The sequence below is a fragment of the Hibiscus syriacus genome, unplaced genomic scaffold, assembly GCF_006381635.1.
Source record: "Hibiscus syriacus cultivar Baekdansim isolate YM2019G1 unplaced genomic scaffold, ASM638163v2 tig00110114_pilon, whole genome shotgun sequence".
In the NCBI taxonomy this organism is placed as follows: Eukaryota; Viridiplantae; Streptophyta; class Magnoliopsida; order Malvales; family Malvaceae; genus Hibiscus; species Hibiscus syriacus.
This window is the reverse complement of record NW_024062594.1, coordinates 3,378,943-3,391,345: the sequence shown is the minus strand read 5'-3', so window position 1 is coordinate 3,391,345 and position 12,403 is coordinate 3,378,943. Positions and strand designations below refer to the sequence as shown.

General features: G+C 32.4%; 2 protein-coding genes across 2 annotated transcripts; one reads left to right on the top strand and one right to left on the bottom strand.

The window, feature by feature from the left end:
- Positions 1-1,166: 1,166 nt before the first annotated feature.
- LOC120215344 (MLP-like protein 31) lies at positions 1,167-1,981 on the top strand. The gene is made up of 2 exons (XM_039213066.1): positions 1,167-1,424; positions 1,525-1,981. Exons 1-2 carry the CDS (start codon positions 1,229-1,231, stop codon positions 1,794-1,796), a joined length of 468 nt encoding a protein of 155 aa, XP_039068997.1. The 5' UTR covers positions 1,167-1,228; the 3' UTR covers positions 1,797-1,981.
- Positions 1,982-5,918: 3,937 nt separating this feature from the next.
- On the bottom strand, positions 5,919-12,364 carry LOC120215343 (protein ESMERALDA 1-like). Its single transcript, XM_039213065.1, has 10 exons — positions 11,953-12,364; positions 10,939-11,008; positions 9,846-9,913; positions 9,640-9,728; positions 9,177-9,374; positions 8,709-8,913; positions 8,304-8,471; positions 7,262-7,429; positions 6,987-7,177; positions 5,919-6,613 (listed from the first exon to the last, which is right to left on the bottom strand). Exons 1-10 carry the CDS (start codon positions 12,316-12,318, stop codon positions 6,451-6,453), a joined length of 1,686 nt encoding a protein of 561 aa, XP_039068996.1. The 5' UTR covers positions 12,319-12,364; the 3' UTR covers positions 5,919-6,450.
- Between the last annotated feature and the right edge of the window lie 39 nt (positions 12,365-12,403).

Sequence of the window (12,403 nt, the reverse complement as noted above, 5' to 3'; positions counted from 1 at the left end):
CCAAAGTGGGAGAATAAAGAATAGAAGAGGAAGAGAGAACTTGTTTTTGGGATGATTTCTAATAGAAATACTTAGGCCTATTTATAGTTGAGTTTTAAGAACAATATGTTCAAAGTTTGGCCACCTACCAAAGAATTTTCCAATGTGTACAAGTTAGCCACCAAATATGAAATTCACATGTTCAAAGTTTGGCCACCAACTAAGATGAAATTTCCAATAAGTTGGCCACCAATCAAGATGAAATTTCCAACTTGTCAACTTAATTTCTAGACAAATCTAACAGTGTAAACAAAATAAAGTGCCCAAATGGAGCGAGTCTCTAGTCCACTAAAGCTATGGCCAGAGGACTTGACATGGTTGTTGTTGCATCCTTACTCAAACATCAATAACGGGAAAGGGGAAACATATCTTCAATGAGTTTAGAAAAGGAAGTGCAACCATTCATAAAATGATTTTGGAGAGACAAGTAAGAAAGGCATGGGCATAGTAAAGATGGAAGAGAAAAGGCGAGTTTTGAGCAATAAGCATGGTCAAATGATGTCAAACAGTCAACTAATGAGTCACATCAGTATTCCGTTGCTGCAGTAATGACTCTTACTGACCATTGATCGATCTTTTATAAATCGACGATATTAGTGACTGATTTGTTACTTTTGAAATTTCAGTAAGAAAATATATAAATTAAGAGCATCTTTTACTTATCCATTTCATAATTTAAGTAAAGATTAAGCTTGTTGAGTTTGTTAAAAATATAAAAAAGATAAAATTTTCTCCATTAAAATTTTTAATATAATAATTTACCTAATATATAAATAGATACTTTAGTTAAAATGGAATCCCTCAATAACAATGTTTGATGGTATTAAATAATGAACCTATTAATTGGTCTTAATAATTAAGAGAAATTTTATTTTTTTAGAAGTCTTAAGTTCGAGTATTTGTAAGGTATGTGAGCGTCTTCCATGGTTAAAATTTTTATTAATATATATTACCTTATAATCACTCAAATTATAATATATATATATATATAATGGTATTAAATAATATTTTCGTATACACATCAAATCGAGTTAATCCGAAGAGAAGACGGTGAGGAAATTAAGCTTGTAAAATCACATACGTGGCGGAAGACAAAAAACAGTGTCTATAAAACGACCCTTTGTGAAATCAACAAACAAACTACTCCCACACACCACAGTCCCGCTTAGCTAAATCTTGCAGTAAACCAATGGCGTCTTCAACTCTAACCGGTAAGGTCGAGGCCAATGTAGAGATCAAGGCTTCTCCTGAGCAGTTTCACGACATGTTTGCCAACAAACTGCACCACGTTCATCATACTTGCAACGACAAGGTTCGACGATGCGATTTACATGAAGGTGAATGGGGAAAAGTCGGTACCGTTTTCAACTTCCATTACGTTCACGGTATTGTTTCATTTCGTGCTATTAGAATGATTTCTTCCTCTTTTTTTATTCGTTAATCTTGAGAACAATATAATATGGTAAACAAATTCTGTTTGTGCAGACGGAAAGGAGAAAGTCGCAAAGGAGGTGGTTGAAGCAGTAGACCCTGAAAAGAACCTGGTGGTTTTCAGAGTGATCGATGGAGATCTAATGAAAGAGTACAAGAGCTTTTTACTGACGCTTCAAGCTTTTCCCAAGAGCGATGGCAGCATAGTACACTGGAAGATGGAATACGAGAAGTTGCACGATGGGGTTGATCATCCCGAGACTCTACTCCAACTCGGCCTGGATATCTCCAAAGACATCGACGCTCACCTCATCCAAGCTAAGTGAAGGACCCACTGTTGCTACTATGCTACTTTCCTTATATCTATGTATGGAGAATAAATTGACAGCTGCCTTTCTTATGTATAATCTGAATATATATGTTTGGATCGAGATGCTGTCAGGAAGTGAATTTGGTGTTTTCATGTATGTTGTTTTATTATGTCTTGAATTGAATGTATCATGCGCTTCAATATGTGCTTTTAGATTAGAATTTTGTTTCCTATGTTTCCGAAACGCGATAAGAAGTATTTATAAGAAAATTATGGAAAAATAATTATATATTAGAGATTTTTATGTAAGCATGAACATAAACGTAACAATTAAAATCTTATATGTATACCTTCATTTATTGTCTTAATCGAATGGTAAATTTGGAATATGGTTACACCATCGTTGAACACGTTAAATATATTGATGATTCTAATTTGTGGATTAGAGGAAGGTAAAAGAATCATAAACCCTAAATTCAAGTTTAGGGGTGTGTTAATTTTCGTATTTGATTATGATTTTAGTATTATGTGTTAAATTAGTGTGTGATTCTTCTTGAAGCTCGAGAGAATTTGGTGGAAACCTCCAAGACGATGAAGAAATTAAAGTTTCCTTCTTCGTAAATTCTTAGGATTTGTTTTTGTTCGGCAATATGATTTTATTATAAAACGAATAATTTCTACCTTGATTGTATGTATCATCGGTCTCCAATAATTTCTACCTTGATTGTATGTCTCATGAACTTTCTTGAAAAGTCCTGTTCTTCTCTTTGACAATGTCACTTGCCTCGCGGTAGTGTTATCGATCTTCTTGATCTCAATCTTTTTTCTCTTCAAAATGGACAAAGAATTTATCTAAAGCTAGAAGGAATAGGGTTCAACACTTGAAGAAGCAACCACCCACAAGGCCATGAACAGCTAATATCCTCAAACTGAGACAGAAAATAACCTATCACTTAAGATGAAAATCCTAGGAGAGCATGGCAACATCCGATGAAAGCAGCAGCAGCAACTTGCCATAACCCACATTTGCACAAGAGAAGAAAAAAGAACAACGTACTAACGATCCATCAGCTACAAGGTCGTCGAAGACTCCCTCAGAACACAAACATTAACATCAGAATATCATGACCCTTCATTCTAATTCAGTGAAAGAAAGAAAGAAAGAAATGATAATTGAGCATACATCCTGGCCATAAATTTACTTTGCAATTAAAACATCACCACCTTTCGCACATGCCATCAAATCATGGACAATGAATAACCCAGTTAAACACATGCAAAACTTATGCATTTTTCAGCACCGTAACAAACCCCACTTAAACACATGCTTCGACCAAAACCATTCTCTCCTTGGAGAACCGAGCTGCTGAATATAACTTAAACTTCAAAAGGCTCCCCTAATGATGGCATGTATAACTATGGTATTTTGAGTCTTTGGAAAAGTTTATGGTAGTGTTGACATGTATATACATATATATGTGTGTATGTATAAGTATTATATTATGTTTAGTATATGTTATCTTGTTAAAATTATGGTCTTCATGTTTCGATATGGTCAGATATATATAATTCTAAGAAATCATGGTAAATTAGTGTAGTTCATAGAAATTCCTTAATTTGTATTTTTAAAATATAAAAATGAGTTATAGATGAGGAAATACACGGTAAGTAAAAGTTTAGGAGTCTAAAATAAGAGAAAAGTTAATTACATTTGATCATTTCTAAAAACATCTATATTAGTTAGTTTAAAAAGGTTAGTATCCATTTACACAATGTAAAACTCTTTAATTTTATATAAATTTATGACTGTTAGATGAGTGAAAATAGATTGTTGAAATCGATTCCTTATTTTTTTCCGAATGAATATCTTCTCATTTTCTACTGTTAATCTTAGTTATCTATTTTCATTCATCAAACGATCCTAAATCTGTGTAAAATAAAATAGTTTTACATTATGTAGCATGATTATTTTAATGTTGTTTATTTGTATTTTGATCAACAGTTAATAAACTTTATCTGTTAATTTTATTACTAAGTCAAGCATGTCCCATAGGGAATTGTTTGATTTTTGTTTGATCTTAATTTCTATCACCTGAAGTAGTTAAGATCACACGACAAATTGTCGTGGGAGTTGTTGCATCGGTTGAGTTCTTCATCACATGGCTATTTAAATATTATGGAGATCTTCTATAATATATATTATTTATCGACATCTCAAATCATGTGATTCATGTCATGGTAACTAAATGGACGGTCTAATTATTAATTAATTTATCTCTATCAATCCTTTATATGTTTTGTATAATATTTTAAATAAAATAACTTAGCTACCATTTTTTTAGATAAAATCAACTTTGTTAAAAACTAATGTTCCTTTTTAAAAATTATCATTCATTTAAAAAGTATGTGTATTCTGTTAATTTTTGTTTTATTTAACTCATAGATATGATATGATAAAATTAAATTTTTAATTTATAATAAAATATTTAATTGAATTAATTATTACTTCATTTTTAAAAACTAATTCCTTTTAAAATATATAATTAAATTATAAAATAATTATATTATTTGATAACGATAAATTGTAAACTTTATAAACATAGATAATTTGATTCAGTGACGGAGGGTCGTACTCGTACACATGCATTAATAACACAAAAAAATTTTATTGAGTGAGCACAAATAAAATTTTTATGATAAACGCAATTAATAAAATAAATAATTAATTGAGAAAATTTTAAATTTTAGAGCTAAGGATAAGGATGAATCCACCACTGATCTCACCTCTAATATTGATTCCCACCCGTGTTGATATTGTTTAATTTTTTTTATTTTTTTTATTTTTTTTATTCCCTTTCTTTATTTTTCTAATATTTATATTTAAAAAAATTAAAATGATAAGATTTAAAAAAAAATTATCTTTATTTTAGAAGAAGTTTGGTCATATATCCACTGTATCCCCAAACAAATCTATTTATTTTATTGACAAAATAAAAATAATCAATGTGCTCGACAGCATAGGCTGTCTATTAGTCAAATATCTTTCAAAAGAAAATAAATTTATCTCCTCTATTTGCAAATAGATATTATTATATATTTATTTTATTTACAAGAAAAATCTACTTACATGACTTCTATATATATTTTTATACATTTTTGCACTGTTAATATCTTAATAATGTAACTGTTAAATTTAATTTCATACTTATATAGATTATATATGTTAAATTTTAAATAAACTAAAAGTATCTAATTATTTATTTTGTGTAAAAAATTGAATTGTTAAATATATATTAATAAAAATAATATTTTAGATCAACATGATATAGATATCTGATTAATTCAAAATTTCGTATACATAATAAATATAAGTGAATTATAAAAATATGAATTATAAAAAAAATATGTGAAATTGATTAATTCAAAAAAAAAAAATTGGCAAACAAAAAGATATATTTAGATGTTATGTGTCAACATTATCATATTCTCTACTAACAAGTCGCCCTCTCACATTCAGATGTAAAATTAACAGTAGAACATATCAAGTCAAGTTCTTACATATTATGATTGAAATTTTGTTTTTTCACCTCTTGTGTCGTTCACCCTACAGAAGGTGTATTTATAAACTTTAAATTTGCATATGAAAATGTAAAACAATATTATTTTTTATTAAGTAGAAAGAGATTACATTTTCAAGATAAATATCAGGATTCGAATCCATGTGATATAGGACAATATAAACATCCTTTTAACTATTCAATTATTTAAAATGTCTGGTGGTATCGTAGCCCATCCTTCAATAAAAAAACAAGCCTAAATGCTTCAAGAATTGAAGCCAACCTTTCGCCATGGCTCAGACCATGGCCTGTATTTTTTTGTCATCTTAAATTTAAATTTGAAAGAAAATTTATAGCTGAAATCGTAATTATTCTTCCCTATAATGTCCATCTGAAATTGTCTGCACTAATTACGTTACTAGAAAAGCTGTACAAAAAGAAAGAAAAAGAGTGGAACATTTGTAGACAAGAGATCAAACAAAAGCCCTTGAAAAACGACTGCTCTTTGTCCCCTGCATGAGAGTTTCAAGACAAGTACAGATTGAGATACATATCTGAAACAGACCAATGACTAGAAATGATTGAAAGAAGGAAATTCTTGAAATCGAAAAGAGTTTTACATGAAAAACTCGGACCCTGATCTGACAAAATGTACACCAATTTCCTTCCTGCCTTGACACTTCTTAAGATTCAAACTGCAACTACTTTACAAACAAGAACAAAACCAGGGTGTGAAAGAATAGTGTTGTTATACCAACAGCCTTGTTAGATACAGCAGCTGTGACCACAATCATGAAACAATCTCTGGTTAACGACGGGATTACCGCTCAAATCGCAAAATTGTCTATTTCCCATTCTCGAGCATCATATCCAAAAAGATGCCACTCCCCCCCCCCCCTTTCAATCAACTCAATCCCAATGAAGTAATGAATAGATCAATGTGACCTCTGGGGAAAAAATCCTCAAAGCTCCCAAAACCGATTGTCCTCTTGCAACATGAAGATGATAACAAAATGAAAATGTTACGACACAAAAATGGGGGTTAGCAGCTAGTTGTTATCACTAAATTATGCAGGTACAAGAAATGCTCATCAAAATCTCTCTCAAAGCTGATCATGTTGGCAATGAGGATCTTGAGTCTGCTGATTTGTTTGTACGACACATGCAATCAGGGCATGGAAAAGTAAATATTGAATCACTTGGCCTTTTTAGCTCAAATCCCTTTGAGTCACTATGAGACCGCATATTCAGCATTTGTCGCTTGAAACTCTTCCACCTGGAATAAAAAGGAATGTGAATGGGATCCAGCAATTCTTATTCAAAGTACTACAAATATGAAGCAACTGCAAGACTAGAAAATACGATAGTTGTTTCAATATGCATTTCTTCATTCTTATCTAACTGCCAATGTTTCCAAAACTTACAAACTTTCAATAGATACTTCTAAGAATTTTTCTTTCTAAACTATGGCAACCATTAAACTTAAAGGAGAAACTAATCCTTGTTATGGTCCGAATCCTAATAGAGATTGCATATCTGCCAATCATTTTCACCCTCCTTTTTTTCTCCCACTAAATGAATCATTTTGATCCTTCAAGAAAAACAGGCAACTAGAAATATAGATAGATTAAAAATAAGATAATGCATACCCAATATTATGATTATCAAATAGTAATGCCAACTTCCGCTTGTCCGGTCGGATTGTCTTGGAGTGTCCTCCATGCAAGTATCTCCTGTGGCCCATCAGAAAATGAGGAAAATTCCCACCTTGTGTAGTCACAAATACCTCACTATGAAGGCAGACGGTATAATCTATGGCAGCCATCCTGGAAGAGAAGTTCTGAAAGTAGTAATCCAAGTTAAACAGATGAATATATATAGAAGAAGAAGAAGGTGGTGGTGGTGAAATCTTATATATTCCAACCTTATATGGTGCAAGTTCATCTTCGGTCGCCAACATATCTTTTGTTTGCAAGTTGGGAAACATTTCTAATAATGGAGCCATTGTTTTCTCAGCATTGTATATTTTCCCAGATGCCAAAAATATATTTGTATTGTTATCAAACCCCATTCCTCTGAGCATCAATCCTACCTAATAGATGCAAGAAAACAGAGTTATATTTGATATGAGAAACAATATGTCTGTCAATATATATCATCTCCTTGACAATAATTAACACAAAAATATCATAGGCATTACAGTAGCAATGCTTTCCATTTCATGTCAATATTAGTTTTAATATGCCACTTAAATATGCAAACTTTATTAAGGTCAAGCAACAAACAAATTAAACTGTCAAATAGCCAAAGAAATTCTATAAGGAAGTACAAGGGCTACAGTAAGTCATCTTTCTTAAGATTCCATTATTTCAAGCAGAAGCAGAATTCATTGAGTCATCAAATTCTGAGATCAGTCCTTGAAAGATACAAGAATGTTGATTTAGTCACTATATTTGGGTAAATTGGCTCCCTACCTTTTTTACTAAATTTGAGCAAAAAATAGATTAAGACCAGGTAAAAGAATAAAACAACAAATAATCACTGAACTAGAAACGGCTCCATAATTACAATAAAATTATTTCTTTTTTGTCAGGTAACACACACTATAAACTTGTTGCAAAGCAGAAAAAATTCTAGTTTCATTTGATGATATATATATATATTAGAAAATGAACAGCAAAATTTCATCATTTCATCAAGTAATATCAATCATTTCAGAGCCTCTGACTACCATCAGCAAACAAGACACAAAATAATTAATAAACTAATCAAGAAAACCTATAAACCCATTCATAAAGATGTTCTTTCACCTACTCTAATCTCCGAGTACCATCCCAATCTAACAAAAATAAATTATTTTTACTTTTTTGGATGACTATCAATAATTATCTTTGTAGAGATGGCTAAAGTTCACTTTTCAATTGAAAGCTACTAAAGTAAACAAAAAAAGGTGCAACCGACAATACCTCTAAAGGAGTAAGTGGACATTTCCCATTAATCCTGATTGCTCCAGGGCGTATAACTCGGCCAGGTTTAGTAAACTTCCCTTTCCAACCTCTTTCCCTTGCTTTTTTCATGTCTTCTTTTTCCTGCTCCCCACCATCAAATACGCAACAAGAGAAGGCAACCATATCCTGCACGTTAAGAGTAGGTTATACACTTCTTACAAAAAAAAGTAGTCAATAAACTACTAGTTTTTAACAGCAAAAAACTATGGTGACTAACAGTCGTAGCAGTAATCTTTTTATGTTATACAATTCTTACAAAAAAAGGAGTCGATAAACTACTAGTTTTTAATGGCAAAAAAACTATGGTGACTAACAGTCGTAGCAGTAATCTTTTTATGTTAAAAGGACAATCACGACACTAACCTCCTCAAAGCGAAGATGTACAGAAACATACTTGCCACCATTATTTGCACTGAGCTCTTTCATTCTTGCAACCAAAGTTTCCCCAAGATTTAGTATTGGACTTGAAAACCGTAAAGCTTCATAATTTGCCAAGCACCTGAGTCTTTGAACTGCTGGGGGAGCATCAAATGATAAGCGGTTTGCAAAAGGAGAAATCCTTATAATCCTGAGTTATTCAATCAGAAAGCAAGTAGCTTAAATTAGGACAACTATAAACACTGTACTCTATCAATAGATAAAGACAACTTGACGATAGTAAATTGATGCAAATATGTTGGTCTATGCTGCATGCATCGAAAGAAAAGATGGTCATTTTTTCTCCATGCAATGCTGTGGTAAGCAATAATGTTTAGAATCATCGTATGTCACTCGAGTAAACAAGCCAAACTTAAAAGGAAACAATTATGAAACAAAAGAGTTCAAACTCACTTTTCTTCGAGAAGCTTGGGTAGGACTACATCCTTATAATACTGAATAGATGACCATGCTTTAATTCTGAAGTTGTAAACATTGCTCATATTGTGATCAAATCGTTCCATTATGTACTCAGGAATCTTATCAACAATTTGCACATCATTCTTCAAAGAACTTTTGAAATAATCTTCATCATAGATATCTTTGAATTTGCTGGAAAAGTCAAAAGGTATACAGACTTCAGTTGACATGATAACAAAATGATTGGTAAAATATGATCATATTACATGATGTTTAAAAGGAACAATTGTAATGCAAAATGGAAATTATGTGCTAACTAACAATTGAGATACATGAACCAAGAAAATTGAAAATCAAAGCTATTTTCTGTTTAAGGAAATTTTCATAACTTTTATTACTTCTCCTTGATGGTACACTAACAACATGACAAGGCAACTGAAAATAGATGATGACAAACCTGGGATCTCGCCATATACTATGAAAATGGAAATTTGGGATTAGAAGTGTTGCATTAAGATAGCCAGCCACAGCAACTGCATTGCATATCTGCAAAGTATCAAAAATCAACCATTTACAGATTATAAAATAGGTAGGCCTTTATAAAATGGAGTAGGGAGGTAAAACCTAAATGCTTAATAGAAACAAATGAGAAATAAAACCAACCGATGTCCTCTGCTGATTTAAGCCTCCATTAGCCTCAACATATATGTAACCATTTGATTCAGGCAAGCCTATAGTAGTTAAAAGAACAGCCCAGTTTAAACTAATGGTGATAGTCAACAACCAAAAACTGTACTCATGCATAAAAAATTGGAGAATGCATATACACATGTACATTGAAAACAAATAAATACCTCAAATTGGCAAAGCACCAGAAATGGAACATAACACTCTAAATGCACAATATTTACACAAGCATGTTAATGAGGCAGCTGACTTCCAAACATAATTGGATTTTAGCAAAAGTTCTAACAAATTAACCTCTCACATAGTCGGACTGCCAAATCTACTCTCTCAATAGCACTCTCAAACACTGTCACTCAGACTCAACTTAAGGAAAAAGACATCAGATCAACCAATAGATAAGGGACAGTCCCACAGACCTTTAGCGCAAACAATGTTATCTTCTAATGCTATTAAGTCTCCGTGGCATAGTGGACAGTGGATAAAAGTTATTGCAAAACTTAGTCAAACTGAAGACATGACAATATCATTTAAACTGTCATCAACATAAGAAGCGAATAGGAATCCTCAGTACTCCAAGATCATTGACTTACCAGCCAGAAAACCTAGTCAATCAATAACTGAGTTGTCTGACCTTTAATCAAATGATTTCTACATCTAAACTGGATTTATAAAGGGGATTGAAAATTATATAAATAAGGGAGGGCTAGGAAGCTCCAGCAGAAGATTTTAAATCTTCAAGTGTCCAATGCCAGCTCCTTGCATGTACCATACATTTAGAAAATTACTACTATTCCAATTCTTTATAGTCAAATTTTGATGCTTGCAACAATTACATCAACAAAGAAATAAAGCAGATGCTAAATACCAATTAAAAGGCAATTTGTTCCCATTTTCCAAAAGTAATACCAACAATGAGATTCATCAATATGGATATTACTTATAATATAGTTAGAGATACACAATTAGTTGACAGAAAACTATAAGAACCTAATTAATATCAACAAAGCTACAGAAACATAATCATAACCTTATTAAAATAAAATGAAGGGAATAATCTACAGTTCCATACCTTCAGACAACTTGTTTACGCAAGGCCTCCACTCCCCCCTTTTATAGGAATTTTTCCAAATAGTCGAAATCTGCAACAATTTGAATAAGGTTAGAACAGATATAATGATAATCACAAATAATGAATCAGCTTCAGATGTAAATCATATCAATTTGAAATGCAAAAAAGCCTTCACCGAGCAACTATTGCAGTATAGACTACACAAGTTAAATGGTCAGTTCAATTACACAGTTTGTAACTGATACCAGCAAATAACAAATGCACCCAATTATAAAATGATATCATGACAACTGTTTACCATCCTAGAGTTCCAGTAATAAAGTGATCGAGTTATTCATATTCCTCTTCTGTACAATCATCAAATTACCAAGTTGGGTTTAGAAGAAACAAATCTCCAGTGCTGCTCTGTAAAAAGATTTAATCAATCATCGCTGTAAATGGACGCTGGTACAATTATCTTTACTATAATATCTAGAAAAAGGAACAGCAGGCTAGACAATGTAGTCTCCCATGTTCTTCATATCCAGATACGATCCAAAAGATTGTTACAGTTGGAGATGAAGCATGTACAACAAGACAAAAGGGTCTACTTCCTCAGCAAACAACAGTGAAATTTAAACAGAAAAGGAATGATGCCAAAAATGAGTCCTTGATTCAGCATTCTATTTACAGGGAATCTTGATATTGAGGAAACAAAATAAAACAAAATCTTCATGTTGTTTCTACACTGTCAAGAATTGGAAGAACTATTCAGATATCTTTAAGTCTTTTTCAAATCATTAACAGAATTTGAAAAGCAACAACTAACTATATAATCCACGTTGCTGAAAATTCCACCAAGATCCAAACCAAGAATGAAAATGGAACTAAAATAGAAACTCAAATTCTGGAATGGTTCAAGAAACAAATCCGGCCTAAAACAGAAAATCTTACAAAAATTCGACCCGCAATATTAAGATCCCAGAAGCCATCAGAATTGAGTAAAAAATAACAAATCAGAAACAAATGACTCACCGCGTCAACAAAGGAATTATCGGCATTCATGTCGATTTTAAGCTTCTCATAAAGCTGAGGACTCCGGTAAACGGAGCCGGGGGCGGGTCGGTGTTTAATGACGGGAACAACATCAAAGGAAACAGAGCCCATGAAAATAAGCATCCCGAATATGTAAAGGAATGGAGCAAAGAGGAAAATCGCCTGTCGACGAAGAAGAAACGAAAGAAGTAACCAAGCGAGACGATGGACTACGGTCCGCCCCGGTTGGAAAAGGCTGAACCGACCCGACCTCCTTCCGGGGCGGTACCTCGGTGACCGTATCGGTGACGCCGGCGGGGATGGGGTGCTGTGACCACTACTTGGAATCCTATTTTTAGCGTGCATTTGAACAGTAAGAAAAAGGAAAAGAATTCTCTATCTGTTTTTGAAAATTTTTGATCTTCTTTAATGGCTAAGTTATAGAGGAAGA

Excerpts from the sequence above, each read along its gene's own strand:
- LOC120215344 (XM_039213066.1), top strand. The coding sequence starts at position 1,229 with ATGGCGTCTTCAACTCTAACCGGTAAGGTCGAGGCCAATGTAGAGATC. Across the intron at positions 1,425-1,524 it reads CAACTTCCATTACGTTCACG|ACGGAAAGGAGAAAGTCGCA; the intron begins GTATTGTTTCAT and ends CTGTTTGTGCAG.
- LOC120215343 (XM_039213065.1), bottom strand. The coding sequence starts at position 12,318 with ATGCACGCTAAAAATAGGATTCCAAGTAGTGGTCACAGCACCCCATCC. Across the intron at positions 9,729-9,845 it reads TAAATCAGCAGAGGACATCG|ATATGCAATGCAGTTGCTGT; the intron begins GTTGGTTTTATT and ends GATACTTTGCAG. Across the intron at positions 6,614-6,986 it reads TTTGATAATCATAATATTGG|GTGGAAGAGTTTCAAGCGAC; the intron begins GTATGCATTATC and ends TTTTTATTCCAG.